Source organism: Equus przewalskii, chromosome 7 (assembly GCF_037783145.1).
Source record: "Equus przewalskii isolate Varuska chromosome 7, EquPr2, whole genome shotgun sequence".
Taxonomy (NCBI): Eukaryota; Metazoa; Chordata; class Mammalia; order Perissodactyla; family Equidae; genus Equus; species Equus przewalskii.
The window spans coordinates 22,860,455-22,883,014 of NC_091837.1; the positions used below are offsets into that span (position 1 = coordinate 22,860,455).

The following is a 22,560-nucleotide window of genomic DNA, read 5'->3' on the forward strand; positions in this document are numbered from 1 at the left end:
CCCACAAGTCAGTGTAAAACAATTCACAAAAAGAAAACAAGTAAAAAGTATGCTGAGCTTAGGAGGGTGTGAAAAAGAAAAACCATGCTGATTCGAATTGCCCAATGTAACGACTCTCCAGCAAAAAGACTAGACTGTTCTGACTGGTTGCAGAGACATTTGGGGCGGCCTGAAACATGGCACTGATCTAGAGCAATGAAAATACAGACCCCTTGGAGATCTGTGGAGAGCTCTGGCCTTGCAGTGGATTTACAAACTCTTTGAAGCCCATCCAAAGAGCCCAGGCTAAGACCCCTGGCTCAGTGTTACGTAAAAGTATTTTTAAGCAGATTTAGATGCACAAAATTACCCTTCAACAACTTAGTTTGACGGTTACAAGGATGACAACATTTGCGACAAGAACTGAAACAGGAAAAACTACATAGTCATTAACTAGTATTCTAACAAACTGCTCACTACAACTAACTGTCAAATCAAGATTAAGTTCATTATTTCACCAGCATTAGTGTTCTACAATGTACCAAAAGTAATAGGCACAATAATTCAAAACATCTCGTTTTAAAAAAAAAAAAAACCTCAATGACATGGAGGTGCCAAACACTTTAAGAAATAATTTTACGGAAAACCATATTTGTTTGGATGGCATGAAAATCTGTTACTATAATTGATATACATGAGCACAATTTTTAAAACATTTATTTATGAGCCTTGAGAAAAGAACTGTATTCAGATATACAATCTAGAATAAAAGAAAATGATAAACTCAACTCACCAGCAATTTCTACAATATCACCAGGAACTATGTCCTTAGCTTTAATCCGCTGTACACTCTTTCTGTCCTGTCGATATACCTTGCCCATTTCAGGCTCATACTCCTTAAGGGCTTCGATTGCATTTTCAGCATTTCTTTCCTGTAAAAAAGAAAAAAGAAGGTAAAAGTAGTTAACATATGCCTGCCACTGCAAGTATTTCTAGCCCAAGGAATTAAACCGTAGAGTTCTAATCTAAATAAATAAATAAATAAATAAATAAAAAAGACAAAAGAGAAGCAGGTCAATGGCATTTATAGTAAACAATTCACATCTTTGTTGATAAACACTAAGCTCTCATGATTTTTTATTAAAAACTAAAAAATAAGCACCCTAAGAAGGGTAAGGGGATAAAATCGTAATGGGAAAAAGCAGTTACAGAATCTGCTGTCCTTAAGCACGCTGTGAAACATGCCATCACCTCCAGCCACACCCATACCATTTAAATCGATCCTGTCTCATGTGAAAGACGATGGCCTGGGCCTGCTGCCTGGGTTCATTTAGGCTTTTCCACTCATCAGCTACGTGATCGTGGATAAGTTACTGCTTACAAAACCAAGTTTACTGCCTACAAAACCAGGACAGTAATAGCACCTAAACTTCAAGTGTTGTGAAGATTTACAAGCTATATGTAAAATGCTTAGACTGTTCTGGCACATAGTAAATGCTGCGAGTGATGAATTAAAATCAGGTTAATCTCACAAACTCTAAGAAATCTCTCTCCAGTGGTAATGACCAACAAATAGCTGGAATATCATCACAGGACTGCCAGTCACATGCCATGTTTACCATAATACGATATACAAACATATCAAGACTCAGCCACACAGGTTTTCTTTCCTAATTTCAAGATGAAAGATGTAGAACCCAAATGAGTCATGTTGCGGGGAGGGGGAAGCTATAGCAAAGTTCTTTTAAGGAAAACAAGAAACAAAGAAAAGCTCATATGACAAATTTGTCTTCTCTCCTTTTAGAGAGTAAACAATTAGAAGTCAAGGAGCGGGGGCTGGCCCTATGGCGAAGTGGTTAAGTTTGCACACTCCACTTTGGTGGCCCAGGGTTTCACCAGCTCGGATCCTGGGCATGGACATGGCACCTCTCATCAAGCCATGTTGAGGTGGCGTCCCACATAACAGAACCAGAAGGACCTACAACTAGAATATACACAACTGTGATACTGGGGGGCTTTGCAGAGAACAAAAAGAAGAAGAAAAAAGATGTCAAGGGGTGAATCTACGAAGTGCACGCCCAGGTGAGGTTACTCAATGGACAAAGGAAAGGATTCTTTTATTTCTCACATTTTTGCCTTCCAATCTGAAGCTCTTCAATTTAACCTCTACTTGAACAGAATACAAACGCAGTACCATGTGATCTCATTTCTCACCTTGTTGTAAGAGTATTAGTCTGTTGTGAAAAATCTCTAGACCTGCTTAAAGAGAACTTAGATGACACAAACCTGAAAGCTAACAGCATGTGTGTCTCACGTTTTGTGTATGCATCCCTGAAAGAGTCTAGGAAACCTTAAATTTTGGAAATTCATAATAGTAATTTTAATCCCCTATCAGATCTGCTGAAAGAATGAGCATATCTGCATCACTTTATAATTAACAGCAATGTTAGGATATTTAACCTTAATTAATGTTACTCCTAAAGGTCCTTCATATTAAGTTCAAATGTTACTGATTGTGGAAAGAACAAATTCTGAGTGTTGTTGCCATTCAGTTAATCAAATTTGAAACCACTTTCTGCACAGGACTCCCCCTCCCCCGCCCAATTTATGAATTATGGCAGTCTTATTTCCTTTCTCCTTCAAGTCATGTCAGACAGTTCATAACTGGATGCTCAAGGTTAAGGAGACATCCCAGGAGCAGTCTATTTGGCTCCTACTAAAAACTAACAACGGTCCATTTAAATTAGAAGCACAAACTTACAAGATAAATTCTCTCAGATACCAAGGACAAGGATGCCAATTAAAATCACTTAACAGCCCTCCCTCTAACTCAAACTATCAAAAGGAACATTAAGAGTGTAGGGGGTGGGAAAGGGAAGCGAACGATCATAGATTCCAATAGGTTACATCAAAAATACGTCAACTCAGGGAAATATAAGTATGCCTAACTTACTATCAACAAAAGCATAACTTAGAGGACCTAACAGTTCGAAACTTCCACCTCCTCCACTCAAACCAAAATTGCTCACCTTGTACCTTTCCACTCATGCCACTCCCTCTCTGGAATATTCTCCCCAGCCTTCACACACAAAACTCTATTTCTCTATAGTTCCCAACGGCTTGTCACCTTCTTTTAAAATCTTTACTTGATAACACTGATCATAAACATGTGCCCACCCCACTCCCAATACTACCTTACAAAATAACTATCATTTCCCTTACTTCCAGAAGGCAAGAACCTTTCAGTATTGTCCATTCTATTCTGTATACTACATAAATAGGATTAAAACCTAAGAATTTTTTTTTTTAAATTAAGACATTATAAAAGTCCTGCGAAAACTGCTGTAAAATTTTACTTTGGAATTCAGATCAGCCTAGGCCTGGATTCAAAACTCAGATACTCTATGAGCTACCTGTATGACCTTTGATAAGTCACTTAATCACTCTGAAGCTCAATGTCACCATCTGTCAAATGGGAATATCACCTGCCTTATAAGATCACTGTAAAGATGAAATGGGAATGTACATGAAGTATCTACCACATAACTAGCATAAATTTAATTAAAAAATACATAAGACTAGTTTGAAAAGAACAATCTACTGCTGTGTATTGTTTCTTTTGCCTAAATTATTCACAAGAGGACCATTTCTAATTAAATATAAGCAAATTTCTTACAAAAAAATCAAAATAGGAATACAGCACAATTAAAATTTTCTTCTAAGTAGGCCATTTTTCCATATAAGCCCACCACGAAGATCTTCAGGGTTTATTAATAAGGTCAGAAGATAACAATTTCAACAGGATTATGTTTATAAGATGTTTCCACATTAAGAACGATAGATGCACTCAATTTTAGTCCTCAAAGGGGTAACTATATCCATCAGAAACCTAAAAGATCAGTACTTAAAATGAATCTGAAGTATAGTCTCAAAGTCTGTTAAAACATTTTCAAAAAAATCAAATAGATCAACAGTCCTAGAAAAGTTCTGGGTATCTGCAGATATGTGAATGGGCAGTGGGAGGGAGGAATTCCATTATGTTTCTGTAGTAAATTAGCTTCCATTCTGTAAGTAAGAGAGGCCTGGACAATTGAGGGAAGACAGCCAGGAATATGTCTAAAGGGAAAACAATTTAGGATTTAAACAATTTCTATAGTTAAACCCATCCACCCACAGGAAAAAATCTAAGGAGAATAAAAACGACATTGAGTTCACAAAGTTTTTCACAGGAAGCAGCTAGGAAACATCAAGACAGATACTGGCTCTCAAATTTTCTGGTTTTCCTTAAGTAGCTTCTCTCATTCAATGTTCTTAACTCCTTGCTACCATGAAGGATGAGCAATTTTAACAGCAGAGTATATATGCATGAGAAGTCTAAAATTTTGCCATTAAATAAACTAACGGGAAAACCCCCCAAAACACACATAGACATTCTAGAGATACTTTTAGTCAACACATCGGGAAAAATAGGTAACAGAAAGGTTAACTTAGTTTAAATCATTTACATAAACTACTAAATTTAGCACTGTAGGAATTTTTGCTTACCTGCCATACACCCACAATTGCATTTGCTACTAATATAAGTAAAATTACAAAGGGTTCTACAAAGGCTGTAATTGTTTCTTCACCTTCTTCAAACCAAGCCAAAACCTAAAAGAGAAATGGCATGTGTTAGAATTGTAATTTGTTTTTAGGCTCAGTGTTACTATAACAGAAGTGGCTTGCACTAAAGGAATTATGATATAAAAAATCTCTTTTCTTACCATCCCTGGAAACAAATGGTGGCAAAATGTAACAACATAAATAACCAGCTTATGTCTTGTTCATAATAATTCTTCAGAATCAAAACTATACAACTTCTTAACAATACCCTTAAGAGCTAATTTATTTTTTCATGTAACAATTCCGTTTCAAAATTCAAATAAAATACTTTTGGGGAAATAAATCCCATTCATTTTATATGTATATATTCAGAAGAAAGAAAACTTAAATTCTTGATTTTGTTAAAGGTGATCATCAACAACTTGGATGATTTGGTTAATACCTGTATCAAACAATATCCATGTGGCACAAATTCATAGTAAAAATAACGATCACTGACTCAAAATTTTAGAGTATATAAACTTAATGCACCACTTATTTTCAGCAGCATTGCTGAAGGTCATCTCAGAACTACTGCAAGGTTGTTCCACAATCAGGAATGTATCTTGAAGGTGATCCTCCATATGACATCTAGTACAGTAATACAGAACTTTAGAGATGACATAAGTCCAAAAATGTTATAACTGGACACAGAACACTGCCCCAAGAAAAATGAGCAGAGAAATCCTGGCTCAGACAACCCTATCTTTAAGATTTAAAAGCTGCAAGTTAAGAGAGCCACACTGTACTTCCTAAATAAGCAACCCTAAGGTGGTAAGAGAGAATCCAACACAATGAATCTCAAAATAATAATCAAGAATATAGTAAGAGAGTCATCTAAATGGTTAAAAATGTAACAACCAATTTTTGTGGAAAACTGCCAATCCAGAAAAGACGTTAAACATATCTAATGAGTCAATCTTACAGTTAAGATTTGCCTTTGTTTTTTCACATTGCCTAAAATGTTTGCATATTTCACAACAGAACCTTTCCTTTAAAAGATCTATTTGGCAAACAATGAAAGAACTGTTTTTGATACTTTTTAATATTGTCAGATATGATTTCTGTTAATAATGAAACCATCGACTTTTGTACTTAGTGGAATACTATATAAATACTGTTTGTACTCAGTGGAATATTATAAAGTGAGCTTTTACACAAATAGCAAATAACCAGAAAGATGCTTAAGGCAAGGCCCAAGATAAATTTTCCAAGTAAAAGAAGGTAATGATGAATTAACAAGAAATAGCAATTTGAGCAGGAAAGACCCAGGAGACACCAGGAGCAGGTCCTGATAGATGCCAATCACCACTGACAGCTAATAAGTCTGGGTAGGCAGAAAACCAGAATGAATATAAATGTTGCTGCAAGCTTTCAACAGGGAATTCCTGGTGTTAAGGTCAGGCCTAATGCCAGAATAAAAACTTCTCTAGGAAGTTATAAATTTTGATAGATGCAAGATCACAGCTGTTTTGATACTAGACTTTCAAACATTTGCCAAAGAGAGCATATCAGAAATAAGAAACTTAATTAGCTCTTGGGGGAGAAAAAATGCTCAACTGAAGAGTAACTAGGACCTTTCCAAAAGGTCAGTGAGGCATTAGCAATTTAAGATAAGCTTCACACCTTGTTAAAGGGGGTATGAATTTCCCTCTTGGCAGCTAGGCCTGAGGAACAAACAACGCAATATCCCCTAACAGCTGGAGCAAAGGAAAAGGCTAAGGCAAGCAGTGACAGGATTATCAGAGTAAACCTCTACTTTTTAAGAAATGTGTGGTCTCTTTGCACAAGTGGTATTCGTTAATAATGTAGTAATCCTAATCTGTACAATGCAGTCGCCATTCCTTCCACTACATGACTTTAAATGTTTAGGTGTAACAAGCAAGCATTCATAGTTATTTGAAGTTTCTACCGATATACCAATTACTGCCTGAAGAGAAACCAGGGGCAAATCTCTTAGCACGGAAGGATGGTGCTGAACCTGTTTAAAATTAACAACCAACAATTTCCTGAACACTTCTGAAAAATGTCTATTTTGAAACCACAAAAAACCCAAAGAACTGAATGCTACAGCCCAAAATAAAGATCAATCATATTTCATTAACTGGTAAGAACCAACCCAGCCAATCATGTTCAAATCACACTGTGCAGTCCTTCATGGTTTTGTTCTACCGAAAAGAAAACCTCTCCTGTGAAGGGAGGAAGATGATGCTGACAAATCAAAGACTCCACAAGATGGGGAAGGGGACAGAGGAAAATTAGATGAGTGACACATTATTACTGAAAAGCAAGATGCCTTATTGGCATTATAGTGCAGTCAGTTCATAATTATGGTTTACCAGAAGTTATACAAAATATATTCACACAGGAGAGGGGGGAAATGTTTCTAAAATAGAGAATAGGTTGAACACAAAGGATTATGTTTGGATTGCCTTTTGTTCACTGTGGTATCCTCAAGGGCCTAGAAGAGTCTCTGGTACACAGTTGATGCTCACTACATATTTATTGAATAGATCATGAATGAATGAAACAAAATCTCATACACGGTACAAGACCCTAAGTGGCAGTACATGAATTTAAACATTAAGACAGCAAAAAGGTAACCAACTGCGCATCAACATCAAAGGAAAGTGGAAGAAAAGGCTACTGCAGTATAATTTGGGGATAACAGTGTTTCTTCTTCCCATTACTTTGCAATATTAATCTATTAACATTACTTGTCTTCCGGGGCTTATATTCTCCAGCAAGTTCAAAGTTTCAAACTTGCCAATCCTATTCAAAGTAATCACTTGCTAACGAACCCTCAACTACAATTTAAACTGCTTAAACAAGGTAGCAGTTTATCTTCTAATTTCTATCTGTAAGACTGGTCTCTGGTTCAGCACAGTAAAAATTCTGACAGGACAGCCAAAAGATGCTGGAAAGCAGAGTTTAATGAATAAAGTAAATTTTAATCCAAGGTAAAAAGGCATGTTCCGGTATAAACTGGGAGACAATCCTGGTACTGTGAGTCAGTTATCTTATCTACATGTTGGGATAATGTGCTGAGCTATTACTGAGAGAATAAAAAGAAAATGAGAGCAATCACAAGCACATTTTTAAGACACAGGGCCTGGGCTGCAGTCCTCCTTGTATCCTTAGAAACTTGCGATGCCTTTGGGCACTCAAACACTTGTTCAATAATGAATGAAGAAATTTACATCAAAAAAATTTTTTTAAAGAGGAAATGGAAATTAGGCTTTTCGCAAGAATGAAAAAAGCATCACAAGTGTTACGGCAATTTTCTGGGGTGGGAAACAAATACAACCATTAAAAAAAATTCTATGAATTAGACTACATTCTTTTCTGATTCAGACACAAAGCTTATGTAGAAACATTTTTCAATGTTTTCAGATTTGAGAATACAATCTTCTTTAAAACAAGGGGCTGGCCCGGTGGCGCAGCGGTTAAGCTTGCACGTTTCGCTTCTCGGCGGCCTGGGGCTCGCTGGTTCGGATCCCGGGTGCGGACATGGCACCACTTGGCACCCTATGCTGTGGTAGGCGTCCCACATATAAAGTAGAGGAAGATGGGCACGGATGTGAGCTAGGGCCAGGCTTCCTCAGCAAAAAAAGAGGAGGACTGGCAGTAGTTAGCTCAGGGCTAATCTTCCTCAAAACAACAACAAAAAACCCCGGCACCTGTCTTCTCCTCTCAAGCCATATTTTAAAGACTCTAAATAAATCAGTTAAACCAATCAGTAAACTACCCATTTTATGCAACTCCCCCCCTTTTTTTTTTGCTGAGAAAGATTTGCCCTTAGCTAACATCTGTTGCCAATCTTCCTCTGTTTTCTATGTGAGCCGCCACAAGCACAGCTGAGCACAGCTGCTGAGAGGAGTGATGTAGGTCTGTGCCCAGGAATCAAACCCAGGCCACTGAACAAGAGTGTGCCAAATTTAACCACTAGGCCACCCCCTCCTTTTGTTTGTTTTTTGCTGAGGAAGATTTGCCCTGAGCTAACATCTGTGCCAATCTTCCTCCATTTTTTTCCATGTGGGACACCTCCACAGCACAGCTGGTGAGGGGGGAAGGTCCACACCCAGGATCTGAACCCACAAACACAGGCCGCTGAAGTGGAACGCGCAGAACTTTAACCACTCAGCTCTGGGGCCAGGCCCCATTTTATCCTTTTCTTATTTTTTATTTTTATTTTTTTTTAAAGATTTTATTTTTTTCCTTTTTCTCCCCAAAGCCCCCCAGTACATAGCTGTATATTCTTTGTTGTGGGTCCTTCTAGTTGTGGCATGCAGGACACTGCCTCAGCGTGGTTTGATGAGCAGTGCCATGTCCGTGCCCAGGATTTGAACCAACGAAACACTGGGCCGCCTGCAGCAGAGCGCGCGAACTTAACCACTCGGCCACGGGGCCAGCCCCCTATCCTTTTTTTAAAATACGAAATTAAGTCACTACATAACACGTTACCAAATACTTCTTGAATATATTCTTCTGAGAAAACCAAAGTAAATGGAGCTCATATTTTGAAAATGCTACCAACACAAACTCATCCAAATATCTGTTATATCAAACGCAATAACCTAGGCTCCTAAAGCAATTAAGAATCCCTTTAAAAGGTCCAATAAGAAAAGACAAATTATTTACATGGAAGTGAATAGTTGAGAAGTGCCTTGGTCTAAGAAAGTTTTATTAGCATTTTACAGTCAACTTAAGTAGCTGAGGTAGGGAAATGGGGGTGGAGGGTAGAGAAACTTATCCAAATTGTGATACCAGAGGACTTCACGATTCAGACAGAGAAGAGAAATATGGTCCTCATGCTCACCTCCTCAAGGTCTTTTGTCAAATGTCACCTTCTTAGAGGCCTTTCTGACTCTATTTGAAAACTGTACTCCCCTCCCCATACTCCCTTATTCCACCACCAACCACCACTCTCCTCCACTTTATTTTTCTCCACAGTGCATCACCGTCCAACAGATTATTATATATTTTGCTTGTTTATTATCTGTCTCCACTAGAATGTCGGCTCCAGGTAAGAGATTTTATTTATTTTGCTGGATGCAGTATCCCCAGTGTCTGTGCCATGTACCAAGTGCTCAATAAGTACCTAATGAAGCAATGAAAAAGAGGAAAGGACAAGCATTCCAGTTAAGCAAGTACATGATGTGTTATACGAAGAGCAAATTTGGTGAGCAAGGAGGATAGGAAGACAACGCAAAAGGAAAGAAGCTCCTGAAGGTCAAATTAAGGAATTTCTAATGTTACTTCATAAGTGAAGGGAGACACTTCTTCCAAACCAGATGACTTAAAAAAAAAAAAAAAATTTTTTTTAAATGTGCAGAAGATCTGAACAGACATTTTTCCAAAGAAGATATACAGATGGGCAACAGGCACATGAAAAGATGTTCAACATCATTAAATTATTAGGGAAGTGCAAATCAAAACCACAGTGAAACATTACCTCATACCCATCAGAATGGCTACTATTAAAGAGACAAGAAATAAGTGTCGGAGAGGATATGGAGAAAACAGACCCCTTGTACACCACTGGTGGTAATGTAAACTGATGCAGCCACTATGGGAAGGAGTATGGAGGTTCCTCAAAAAATTGAGAATAGAACTACCATATGATCAAGCTATTCCACTTCTGGGTATTTATCCAAAGAATATGAGAATACTAATTCAAATAGGTATATGCACCACTATGTTCATTGCAACATCATTCACAATAGCCAAGACATGGAAACAACCTAGGTGCCCAGTGATGGATGAATGGATAAAGATGTATAAACACACACGCACGCGCGTGCGCACACACACAGACAGGACTACTACTCAGCCTTAAAAAAAGAGGAAATCTTGCCACTGCGACATGGATGGATCTTGGGGGTATTATGCTAAGTGAAATAAGTCAGATGGAGAAAGACAAATATCTTATGATTTCATTCATATGTAGAGGATTTAAAAAAAAAAAAAAACCCAGACAAACACATACAGAGAACAGATTTGTGGTTACCACAGGGGAAGAGGGGTGAGGGGAGGGTGAAAGACGTAAAGGGGGACATTTTACAGTGAAGGATGGAAACTAGAGTTTTGGGGGTAAACATGATGTACTGTACAAAGAAGCTGAATTCTAACGACGCACGCCTGAAATCTACATAATGTTATAAACCAATGTTACCTCAATTAAAAAAACCTATTTGGGTGAATATTACAATATTTAATTACAAGTTAATTAAACTTTATCCCCACAGGCCACAAGTGTAAAACATTAATGCAGTTTCCTACTTTCTGCCACTGCAAAATATTAACTGTGGTTAACAGTTTACTACTTAGTTTGACATTTGAACTAAATCACTAAAGCCTAATATTTCTTTTTAACTTGAGCAAAACTTGATGATATATCATGTACATATAAGAACTGCCTACTCACTTCTCCAAAATAACATGAATATTCCCCCATATTTCTCTGGTTAAACTAATAGAAATAAATTGACTACACCAAAAGACTCAGTGCTCTTTCAAAAGATAAAGAAATGAAAAGGTCAAGTACACAGTAGGAGCAGTGCCAAGCCCAGGTGAAGAAAATCAACAGGTTTTATATCCGCACTCTTGATCAAACAACTCAAGCAAATTAAGTAACAGTATTTCTAAACATTTATTATTTTTCTGTTTAGCAACCCATAGAGTAAAAATGTAACATAGTTCATTTCCCAAATAATAACTCCAAGTAGTTGCACCAAAAAGGTATCTCAAACTGCAACTCCAAAATACAGCTCTATAAAAACTACAGAAAACCAACATCCTACCTTCTAACAAAACGAAAGCATTCAAAACCCATTTGAAAATGCCTAGAAACTAACTCCTTACTTCAAAGTAAAAATCACACGCATCATTAATTCAAAATATTAATATAAAGTCAAACTGGCCCCTCAAGAGATCCTATACAACTCAAGCAGTCAATAGCTTGTTTATTGGAAATAATGCACTGATGTCACAACACACACAGAATAACTCAAAAATTTATTTTATCTCTGACTTGTACTCATCAGCTGATTAACTTCTAGGAGGTCCCTGATGACCTTAATGAACCCCAGTTATTTTAACTACTAAAGCTGAGACTATTTCAGAATTACATAGCCAGCTTAAACATACTAGCCCAAATATATCATTTGTTTGGCCCCATGACAATCTATTGAAACTAGTTAACCCAACGGCGGCTCTACTCTTAATTGGTAAAGCAGCAGCCATTTCCGGGGGGGTTGGGAAGTTGGGGGTGGGGTGTAAATCAAGAAAAGAGACATGTAAGAGATATGGAGTGATTAATCCAGGATGCTGAATGGTTTGCTATGACACTCTCTTAATTTTATGCAACGAAAACCATACAAAAGATTTGTGGACTGAATTATTAATGGCTGCACATCATTTGGCTAACATGGCACAATATATTAAAGTCTCAAGCGTAATTTGTGTAAATTACTCCAAAAATTACTCCAAAAAAGTTCGTCTGTTGCCAATTTTTTTCCCCTCACCTAAAGAAATGCCCACTGCTTCGAATAGTTAGTCGTCAAAAGAGCCCTCCATGGTGGTCATAAAGACTGACGCAAGCCCTGGGGCTTGTATACGTACAAACATAGAAAAACGAAACCTTGAAGCTATGTCAACTTTGCCAGGCCTGAAAAAAGTACTGCACTGGGTGAATTTCACTTCCCAGAATGGTTTTATAATAATATGCTGTAATTTAAGAACAAAAGATAATTTAAGAACAAAAGGCATCTCACACTGTTAGGATTAGGAACATCTGTGTCCTATTCATGACCACTTTAAGAAAAACTACCAAGAAATCCACTGCCCAACAAAAAATGCCATAAAAAATTAATATGGAACAACAAAAAAATATTAATACCGTGGAAATATCCTCATCAACCCCCATTCACCTTTCTTCCATAGCTCTTTGCATTTCACCAGTTTCTTAGCAACCATATAGGACTCAAGCAGGTAAGCACATACAAAACAAGAAAAACACTATAGGTTTTTTTTTCTTTTAAGATCTAGAACCAACATACTGAACCTTATTCTCTCAAGCTAGGAGTCACTCAAGACAGGGGTCTAATTTAGATAAATATACCACCCTAAAGGTCAGTGACCAAATTTGGTCAACAGTGGTGCCATCACTGCTGTCATCATTCTTGTCACTGTCAGAAACAACTGTCACCTTGCCATTACCAGGAAGGGAGAGCAACTGCAATATTCCTTTTGTAAGTTCTATTTACAGACTACGAAGAGCCTAACATCATGTCAGTAGGATCTTACACAATGGAAGAACCCAAAACAGAAAAGGCCTTCCGATAAAGAACTTTTTGATATTAAAACCTGATAAACCACAAGAATTTAGAAGACCCTGCTGCCTTCAGGAACTGTTTCCAACTGCACCGTAAACGTCAGGCATCCATTTATCTTCTGTACACGAACGGCTTCAAGTGTTTTATTTATAATTTTAAAATACTTAAGTTTAAAAAGAAAAAAAGCATGGAGACCCGGCTTAAACCTGCAAATACAATGTTCTCATCCAATAGACATTACTTTCCCCGCTTTTCATCTATGGAACGGTCCCAACTTTTTGGAGACAAAATAAATTTCTTTATACTTACAAAAGATATACATGCTGCCAGCAATAAAATTCTAACTAGTAAGTCTTCAAACTGCTCAATCACAAGTTCCAGCAAGGTTTTCCCTGTTAGAAACAAACATCTGTTGTAAACGTCATCTTAACATCAGCACAAAGCGGGGGAAGAACACGTTCAGATCGCTCACCTTCTTCAGCCGGTAACTCTGCAGGATGTAGAAATTCGCCAGGCAACGTGTCCAGAGGGGGGGGAAAAAAACACGTTAGCACTCTATCTTTCTAAAAAGAATTCCTAAAATCATCGCTGTCTTTGAAAGACACACCTAGACAGATGACTTTCAACCATTTTTAATGGAAACCATGCTAAAATGGTACCCCGAGAAAATATGCAATACTCGTCGTAACCCACGGCCTCAGGTCTACCCCGAAGCGTAAGGTGTCATGGCCACGCAAACGGGGCTCCGGAACTAGGAGTCGTCCCAGGCCTGTCACTCCTGCCACCGTAGCTCCGGGCAGCACGGGCGCGCTCGGCGGCATTCTCAACTGCAGCGACGCCTCGTAAACCGGCGGGCGACGACCCGGCCGCGGAGACGCGTCCCTCCCTCCCCGGCCGGCGGCTGCCGGTGCGAAGCCGTCGAGCCGGAGGCGAGCGGGGTCCCCGGTCCCGTCCAGGGGGCCCCCGCGGGGGCCGAGAAGGGGGCGGCCCCGGCCCGACGCCCCCGCCTGCAGCCCCTCTCCCGCGGGGCCGGCGCGGGCTCCCCGCCGCCTGCAGCCCCGGCGGGCGCGGAGCCGAGCCCCACGAGGTGGAGCCCGGTCAGCCATCTTCCCTGGCTCTCAGGCCCGCGCCCGGCCGCGCGGGGCCCCGCAGCCCGGCGCCGGGCACCTACCGTTGGAGCCCCATCTCTCCTTGAGCTTCTTGACCTGCTCCAGGCTCAGCCCCGTGCTCTCGTTGACGCCGAAGTGGCCCAGCACCTCCTCCACCGTCTTTGTGTGTGCGTTCTCCATGGCTGCGGGGGCCCGGCCGGCCTCGCCTCCCGTGCCCGCGGCCTCCTGGCCTCCGCCTCGCACTCGGGCCGCGGGCTCGTGCCACCCCGGGCGCCCAGGCGCGGACCGGGCCTCGCCCCTCCGCCTCCGGCCGCTTCCGCCTCCCCGGGCGCTGAATCACCCCGCGCCCCCTCCCCCAGACAACCGCCCCTCCAGCTGCCGGCGCCCGCCCGGGCTGCGGTGGGCGGCGGGGGGCTACCAACTCTCCCTCCCCTCGTCAGAAGGGAGGCCCTCCTTCGCCCTCAACCGCCCGCCCGGAGCGCAGGCCGCGGCCCCCGAGCCCCCTCCTCGCTCTCCTGAGGTGATTCGCGGCCCCGCCCGGCCGGAGGAGGGGGCGCCCGGCCGACCCTGAGGGCGGAACCGAGCGAGGGAGGCGAGCCGGCTGGGTGGCGCGTGGCGCGCTCGACCTGTTCCCCCAGCTCCGCACCCCCGACAGCGGCGGAGGAAACTGCGGCGGAGAAGAAGGAGGTGGCGTCGGGGACGGCTCCGCGGCGGCTGCTCTAATAGCATTTATCGGCCGCTGCCTCCCCTCTCGCCGCCGCCGCGGCATGTGGACGCCGCTCATTGGCCGAGAGGGCCCAGCGCGGCGCGGGCGGCGCGGCTCCGCCCCCTCCCGCTCCCTCCCTCCCTCCCTCCCTCCCGCGCGACTCGCGCCCTCGCGGCCGCGCAGGCCCCGCCCCCTCCCGCGCGCCGCCTCCAGGAACCCGGATCGAGGCCGGCGCGTCCCACGCCGCGCCCGCGTAGCGCTCGTGCGGCTGGAGGTTCGGCGGGCGCTGGGAGGGCGAGCCCCGGGTCCCTGTTCCGCTCGTGCAGTTCTCAATCCCCACCCACCCGCAGACGGCAAACCCGGGGGTGAAGGTCTCACGCTGGGCTCCCTGCGCTCGCCGTCCCTAGGGAACCGCCGGCCCTTTGGGGTCGGCCTCGGGCCGGGGCGGGTGGCTGGGAGGGCGAGGCCGAGGAGCCTGGGAACTGGGTCCGCGCGAGCCTCCCCGAAGCGCGCTCGGGCTCGTGTCCTTGGCTCGCCCCCTCGCCTTCCGCCTCCAGGCCGCTCTCTGCATCCTAATCTGTCTCCTTCAGAGCTCCCCTCAGGAGCCAAGGGGAGGAATTCCGCAGTTCACTTCCCACACGGCCAAAATCCCTCATCTGTTGCCTCGAGAACACCGCATCCCACACCCCCAGCCGAGCGCGCCACCGCATGCAAATATCAGCCCTTCCCCAGCGGGTTCTGTTCCCTGCCTGAGGAAATCCCACTGCGGGGGAGGAGGAGGGGTTTATTTTATTTTTAAGAGCCCACACAGCCTTTAATGCATGTCTCCATAGAAGTCACAGGTTATGCTACTGTAACTGCTAAGTAGCAGCGACAATTGTGCTAGAAGGTGCTTCACTTGGACGTTAAGATCAAGGCTATTTTCTAGATTCCCACTTTTCTCAATAGAAAAAGACTTTAATCAAAAACCTATTCTTGAGCCACACAGAATTTGCTCGTGAGGTCTGTACAAAACCTAGGTAACAGCAAGGTAAAGGGAATTTTGCCAATATAAAGAAATTAGACTACTTAACAGGGGAAGGGAACTTTGCGTTGAATTCATGAACAAAAGGTGAACGTATTCGCATCACAAAGAGCAGCATTCTTAAGGGAGTATGTCGCAGAATGACCATTTAGTCCACTTTTGTATTTGGCAACAGTGTACCATCCACATGAGCCAAAACAGAGCAAAAATCGCCTCAGTTGTCCCAGATGGTTCAGCCTCAGGACTTGAGATGCATTTCTTCAACAGATGCAAAGCACAGTGTATTACCCAGCTGAAAAAAATCAGGCACGTCATTTCTTTAATTATTTCCAAGGAGCGGAGGCAGGCTTGCAGGTTTGATTGATACTTGGAAAAGGACCAACAAAACCCTACACGAAACGAATTCTAGTGTATGGCAATGCACGAAGAGAAACAAGGTGGAAACTGGTTAGGTCACAAGATTAGAGCCTCTTCCAGGAGGGACACGTGGCTGCACGGTGGGGATCTGGTAATGGAAGGCTGGTGGTTCTTTTCTCTCTGAGACAGGTCTGCACCATTTCCAACCAAGTCTTCTGCCTCACCTCGTCTCTTTCAGCAATGATAGAAGCACTATGGGCAGAAGGATTGTTACCTTTCTCAGCATGGAAATTATCTTGGGCGTTTGGCTTTGGGTCTCTGTTCCATGGTGCGCTCTCTGCTGGGGGTTTTAAGCACCTCTGGTGTGATTATGAGCTTCTTGAGGACTTCCCTACCTCAGCTTTTGTACTGAGTGTCCTTCCCCACATCTTCGAGTGCCTAATTCCATTTTATCATTTAGATCTCAGCTTACGTGTCACCTCCTCGGAGATGTCTTGGTTGACTACTTAAAGTGGCTATCCTCCCAAGTCACCCTCGCTATAATGTTGTTTTATTTTCTTTACAGCACTTATCTCTGATACTGTATTTTTGTTTAGCTGTTTACTCCTTGTCTCCCGTTACTATGCTATAAGCTCCGTGAGAACAGGAGCTTGTCTAGCTTGTCCATCCTCAGGATGCAGAACAGTCCCTGTTATACACTTGTCATTTATTGAATGCCTACTGTTTGAGTGAATGAAAGAGTCCCAGGATCCCTCATCTATCAGGGACTTGGAAAGGGCCTCGCCATGGGAAAGCCTCAGCAAATTTTTGCTGAACTCAAGTTCACTGATTTCCAATTTGTGAAATAAACAGGAGGGCCTCTGAACTGTTGCTTCATGAGAATGGCTGTGAAGGTGAGTCAGATTTAAAACAAATAAACAAATACAAAGCTAGGCAGTATTATAGATTTCTCAGAGACGAGTACTGCGTAAGTTCTTTGGTACTGTTGCCACAGTGTCATCACTCTCCTAGACTGTTCTTTGCAAGTCTCCCATTTATTGGAGGTTGGAATACTCCTTAACCTGAGACAGTGTGATTTTTAGCCTGGAGTTGGCCCCTTCTACATCACATACCAATTATGCCCTTGGTTCCTCAACCTGTTGGTGTCTCTGAAAACTATTGTTTAAAGGTTGCCAAAATTTAGCATAAACACAACCTCCCAAAAGCAGAAAGATCTAGTCACTCTTATGTAAAAAGAAACTTATGCTCAATTTATTTTATGAAGTATACATGCTTCCTATTAACAAGGTTAAACAAAGTAAGAATGGCTTTTAGAAATACCCTATTTTTCACCAAGGATTGCAGCTACACTCAATCAGTTGAGGACAGGGAGAGGAAAAAGAAGAGAAACTGTGATTCAGAAAGATGGATGATTTGATCAAAGAACCACAAAGGAATTAATAAAGGAGGACATTAGCTGGTAATAAGCAGGCTAGTTTAAGAAGCTAGGCAGACAGAAAAGTCCCAATAGAAAAGAGTGACTTTTGAAAGAGGCCCCGGCCAACTTCCCAGCCCTCTACAGCCCTTCTGTAAAGCCATGGAGATTGCAAGAGGCAGTCTGTTCCATATTTGGACAGCTCTAATCATTAAAGTAGTCTCATTCTGGACTGAATCCACCTTCCACTAACTAACTTCTCCTATACATTGATTCTTGTTTTACCCTCTGGAACAACTTTGAATAAGTTTTATCCCTCCTCTGTGTGAGATCGCTTTGAGTATTTCAGGATATCTTATAAAAGTCTATTTTCTCAATGGAAAAGAACCGTTTAGTCCCTGGATGTTCCTCCTACAGCAGGAGTCTGCAACCCCTTGGCATCCTCATTGTCCAGTCCTGGAGACACCCAATAGTGAACACAAAAGTCTTGGCACAGTCTCACAGTGGAGTTATCACTGCCCACCTTGGTTGTGGATGCTTTCCCCCACGCATGGCTGATTGGTGTTAACAATCAACTCAAGTCTGAGGCCTGTATGTATAAACCATAGCCATGTTAAATCTTCCCATCGTGTACTTGCACTGTTGATTCTTTTTAACCCAATCACTGAACTCTGACTATGATGGGATGTTCTTATGTTCATTTTGGCCCATCTTTGCAGTCTGTTATGGTCTTTTGGAGTCTTCATCTTTAAGTGATGTTTTAGCTATATGCCTCCGCTTGGGTTACACACATATTTGATAAGCATGACTTATGACTTCTATGTCTTTATACAACAGAACTTCTAGACATTCATTCCAGATTAGAAAATAACCAATCAACTGGATTTAGTTGTTCAACTGCTATAAATCAACTTGACTACAGGTTCCAAAGTCAGGAAAGTGAAAGTCTTATAATGCATTCTCCTGCCTCCTTATCTCCCATAATACTTGATTATACAGCATTGGAACAGATCATTCTTTTAGTCGAGCACCTGATGTAGTCAGCTTGACTTAAGAATCATGTTAGGTGAAAAATACATATTTACATACTAGACTCAGAACTAGCACAGTAAGATTTTATATTGAGAGGCAGGTGGGCACTAAGTCCGTCCAACCTAGTCACATCTGCCATCTCTTACTGACTCTGAAATGATGGGTAGAATTGTCTGCACTATTTCAATTCTTTGTTTTTATTTATTTAATAGATATAATAATAATTTATTTAATATAAATAATTATTTAATATAAGTTGAATCATTTAAGGTGATTATGGGATGTCAGTCCACTGCATTATGATCTAGGCCACATTTCTCTACTTGTCCATGAGCACTTAACGAGAAGACTGTCAAACATGTTGCTAAGATCTAGGTACAATGTCTACAACAATCTCCAAGTCCACATTCTAGTGATCTTTTCATGGAAATGTGTCCAGTTTGGCATGGCTTGTGTTACTGAACACATGCCAGTGCTGAGTGACCACCACTTTTTCTACAAGTCCACAAACTACAGTAGTCCCCCCTTATCCATGGGGAATACATTCCAAGACCCCCAGTGGATGCCTGAAACCATGGATAGTACCAAACCCTATATATACTATGTTTTTTCCTATATATATATATATATACACACGATAAAGTTTAATTTAAAAATCAGGCACAGTAAGAGAGTCACAATAATTAATAATAAAATAGAACAAGTATAATATACTGTAATAAAAGTTATGTGAATGTCTCTCAAAATCTTATTGTACTGTACTCACCCTTCGTCTTGTGATGATGTGAGCTGATTCAATGCCTACATGATGAGATGAAGTGAGGTGAGTGTTGTAGGCGTTGCAACATAGCATTAGGCTCCTATTGACCCTCTGACGATATGCTCCAGGTGGGAAGAAGAGGGGTTGGCAGAGATCTCATCATGCTACTCAAAACAGTGCACAATTTGGGGCCGGCCCCGTGGCCGAGTAGTTGGCTTTGCACGCTCTGCTTTAGCGGCCCGGGGTTTCACCCATTCGAATCCGCTCATCAGGGCATGCTGGGGTGGCATCCCACGTGTCACAACTGGAAGGACCCACAACTAAATATACACAACTATGTACTGGAGGGCTTTGGGGAGAAAAGGGAAAAATTAAAAAATAAAATCTAAAAAAACCCCCAAAACAAACAAAAAACATGCACAATTTAAAACTTGTGAATTGTTTATTTCTGGAATTTTTCCATTTAATATTTTTGGACCGTGGCGGACCGTGGGTAGCTGAAACTACAAATAAGGGGGGACTACTGCATAACTTTAACATCTGAGAATTAACCAAACTTCACAAAATGTCTTTTCCAGAATTCGCCTCCCTGCCTCCACTAATAAGCACTCTTTTGATGGCTCAGTGTCAAAAAGCCACTGACTAGCTTCTGCTTATAAAAAAGGGACTTATTGGGAGTAGACTCCAAATTCAGAACAGCTTAATCTAGGTGCTCAAACAAAGTCACTGAGAATCTCTGTTTCTTGGCTCTGCTACTTTCCTTTGCTTTTTAGTCTCATGTGGGCTCTCTCCAGGTGGGAGCAGACATGGCCACCAGCATCTCCAGTTTACAATGCACCAAGTTTAACAATTTCAATGGAGAGAAAGGCCTAATATTTTCTCTGGGTCACGTGCCCACCCTGGACGCAAAGACTGTGGTCAGCCCCACCTGAATTACATGGACTGAGAGTGGGGAAGAAGTGGTTCCCTGAGGCAGTGGTTTTCAAACTTTGGCGTGCATCAACATCACCTGGAGGGCTCGTGAAAATACAGACTGCTGGGCGCTGCCTCCAGAATTCTCATTCAGTAGGTCTGAGATAGAGCCTAAGAATTTGCATTTCTTTCTTTTTTTTTTAAGGAAGATTAGCCCTGAGCTAACATCTGCTGCCGATCCTCCTCTACTTTATATGTGGGATGCCTGCCACAGCATGGCTTGACAAGCTGTGCGTAGGTCTGCACCCAGGATCAGAACTGGCGAACCCTGGGCCACTGAAGAGGAATGTGCAAACTTAACCACTGCGCCACCTGGTAGGCCCAGACTTTGCATTTCTAACAAGTCCCCAAGTAATGTTGATGCTGTTATTTCAGGACCCACACCCTGGAAAACGATGTCCCAAAGGATAGTAGTGCCGTTACCAGAAGGAGGGGAATGAACGTTGGGTTGGCAAAACAAAAGGTGTCCACTTCACTGAGGAAAGTCAAAGCTCTAACTGGTATGGAGGAAGCAGAAGTAACCAGCACAGGACACTGGAAACCTTGTTTGGAGAGGCCATGGATTGTTCCGTTGCAGTTTTCAGTCCCATCTGACATATATCCACCACGACCTCCCCTCCCATTCTAAGCTTCCGCCAGAATAAACCATTAGCCGTCCCTCCATCCCATTGCTCAGGCTGTTCCTGCTACTTGGATCTGCATGGTGAACCCCTAATCATCCTTCAAAAGGCTCAAATCCCATCCCAGCTTGGAAGTCTCCCCTATAATGCCCCTTTCTATCACTTCCATCCTCACCACCCAGAATTAGTTGCTACTTCTTCTGTGTCCCACACGGCACTTTGTACATCACTCAACTATAGTATAGTAACTCAGGTCTGCCTCCTTTCCAGCCTTTTTCTCACATGCCTCCCCATCTTCTACTCAACTTGAACTGTGGAGTGTCTCAGGACTTAGGACTTGACATTCTTCCCTATCTGCAATCTTTCCTTAGGCCCAGTGCTTTAAACCCCACCTAAATATTGATAACATACACACTTGTATGTCCAGACTCCTATACCCAACTGTCTACCTGGCCTCGCCACTTGGACTCATGCGAGAGTGACAGGTGGGGGGCGGGGCAGTATGATGAACACCTTCCTCTGAGAAGTGAGCCAAGAATAATATACACCATTTGTATATTCAGACCTGAGAAGAACAGCATTTGGGGCAGAAGGACAAGCAAAGAGGCAAACACACATATGGAGAGTCCTCTTTCATGGTGCTCATCATTTGTCTACTGTTCGTCTTCTTCCACCAGATTATAAACTCCAGACGAACAGGGATCCTGTGCACTCAGAAGACACACAGTAATGAAGGAATGCATGATAATTATTTGCTTTGAGGACTCTGTTCCCTTATTTGCTTTCTGTCCCCAGTGCCTAGCACAGTGTGGGACATGTATTCAGTACATATCTACTAAATTAACTAATGAGGCCCTTCACTTCCTTTGCAACTACTGCTCTGGGAAAAAAAGTTGCCTTTAAAAAAAAAATTAAAGAAACCCATACAGCAGTGCCAAACAAAGTACTGTGGAATGGTTTTCAAAACCATAGCTCCCTGATGGGATAATGTAGTTTAAATATAGCAGCTATTTTTCCCTCCAGTCAGTTTGTTCTTTGATTTTTGTGGAAAGATTTCAAAAGTTCTCCTCCACTGCCCTCCTTCCTCACCCCCAAGGTGCTCAGACCTTAAACAGCAAAATGCTTAAAATGCAGAGATGATACAGCCTCCTGAGCCTGTAGAAAAATGCACAGTGATTAAATGCAATTTAAATTTTCAATGATGACTTACTCAGATTCTCCCTTCCCCACCGGGTGCCAGGGCGTTGCTCTAGCAGTAGTGGTAGCACAGTGAGCAGGTAGAGTTTCCGTCGGGCAGAAATCCAAGGACTGTGAATGCAGTGGATAGAGTTGCAGTGGACAAATTCCTAGAATAGGATCTTTGTTCCCAAGCTGACCAGCTCAATCCCTTGATGTCCCACAATAGAAAAAAAGGGGGCGGTGGTGGCAGGGGCATGTTTAGGTCTCCTATTGTGATCCTGCTGTAGTTACCTGATAGTTCACAAAAGATCCCAGGAGGTTGGCTGCCCTCCCAAGTCACCTTGTGATTCTCTCCTGATTTTGGAGGGGGAGGCAGGGGGACACTGTGTATCCTGAGGGAAGCATGTCTGACAAGCCTGATCCATTCCATC

General features: G+C 42.3%; 1 protein-coding gene and 1 long non-coding RNA gene across 3 annotated transcripts in view; both read right to left on the reverse strand.

The window, feature by feature from the left end:
• The window catches only part of ATP2A2 (ATPase sarcoplasmic/endoplasmic reticulum Ca2+ transporting 2), a 58,899-nt gene extending 44,498 nt beyond the window's left edge, over positions 1-14,401 (reverse strand). For both annotated transcript variants that reach the window (XR_011542422.1, XM_070628980.1), the window contains exons 1-5: positions 14,128-14,401; positions 13,429-13,446; positions 13,266-13,348; positions 4,525-4,629; positions 773-911 (exon numbers count right to left, since the gene is read on the reverse strand). Coding sequence is in view for 1 of the 2 variants with exons in the window: in XM_070628980.1 (XP_070485081.1) it covers positions 773-911; positions 4,525-4,629; positions 13,266-13,348; positions 13,429-13,446; positions 14,128-14,245 (463 nt within the window). In the remaining variant the exon portion in view is untranslated. The remainder of the gene's footprint in view (positions 1-772; positions 912-4,524; positions 4,630-13,265; positions 13,349-13,428; positions 13,447-14,127) is intronic.
• Positions 14,402-15,707: 1,306 nt separating this feature from the next.
• Positions 15,708-22,263, reverse strand: LOC139084742 (uncharacterized). The gene is made up of 3 exons (XR_011542425.1): positions 22,161-22,263; positions 19,365-19,707; positions 15,708-16,087 (listed from the first exon to the last, which is right to left on the reverse strand). It is a non-coding gene; the product is annotated as an uncharacterized lncRNA (long non-coding RNA).
• Between the last annotated feature and the right edge of the window lie 297 nt (positions 22,264-22,560).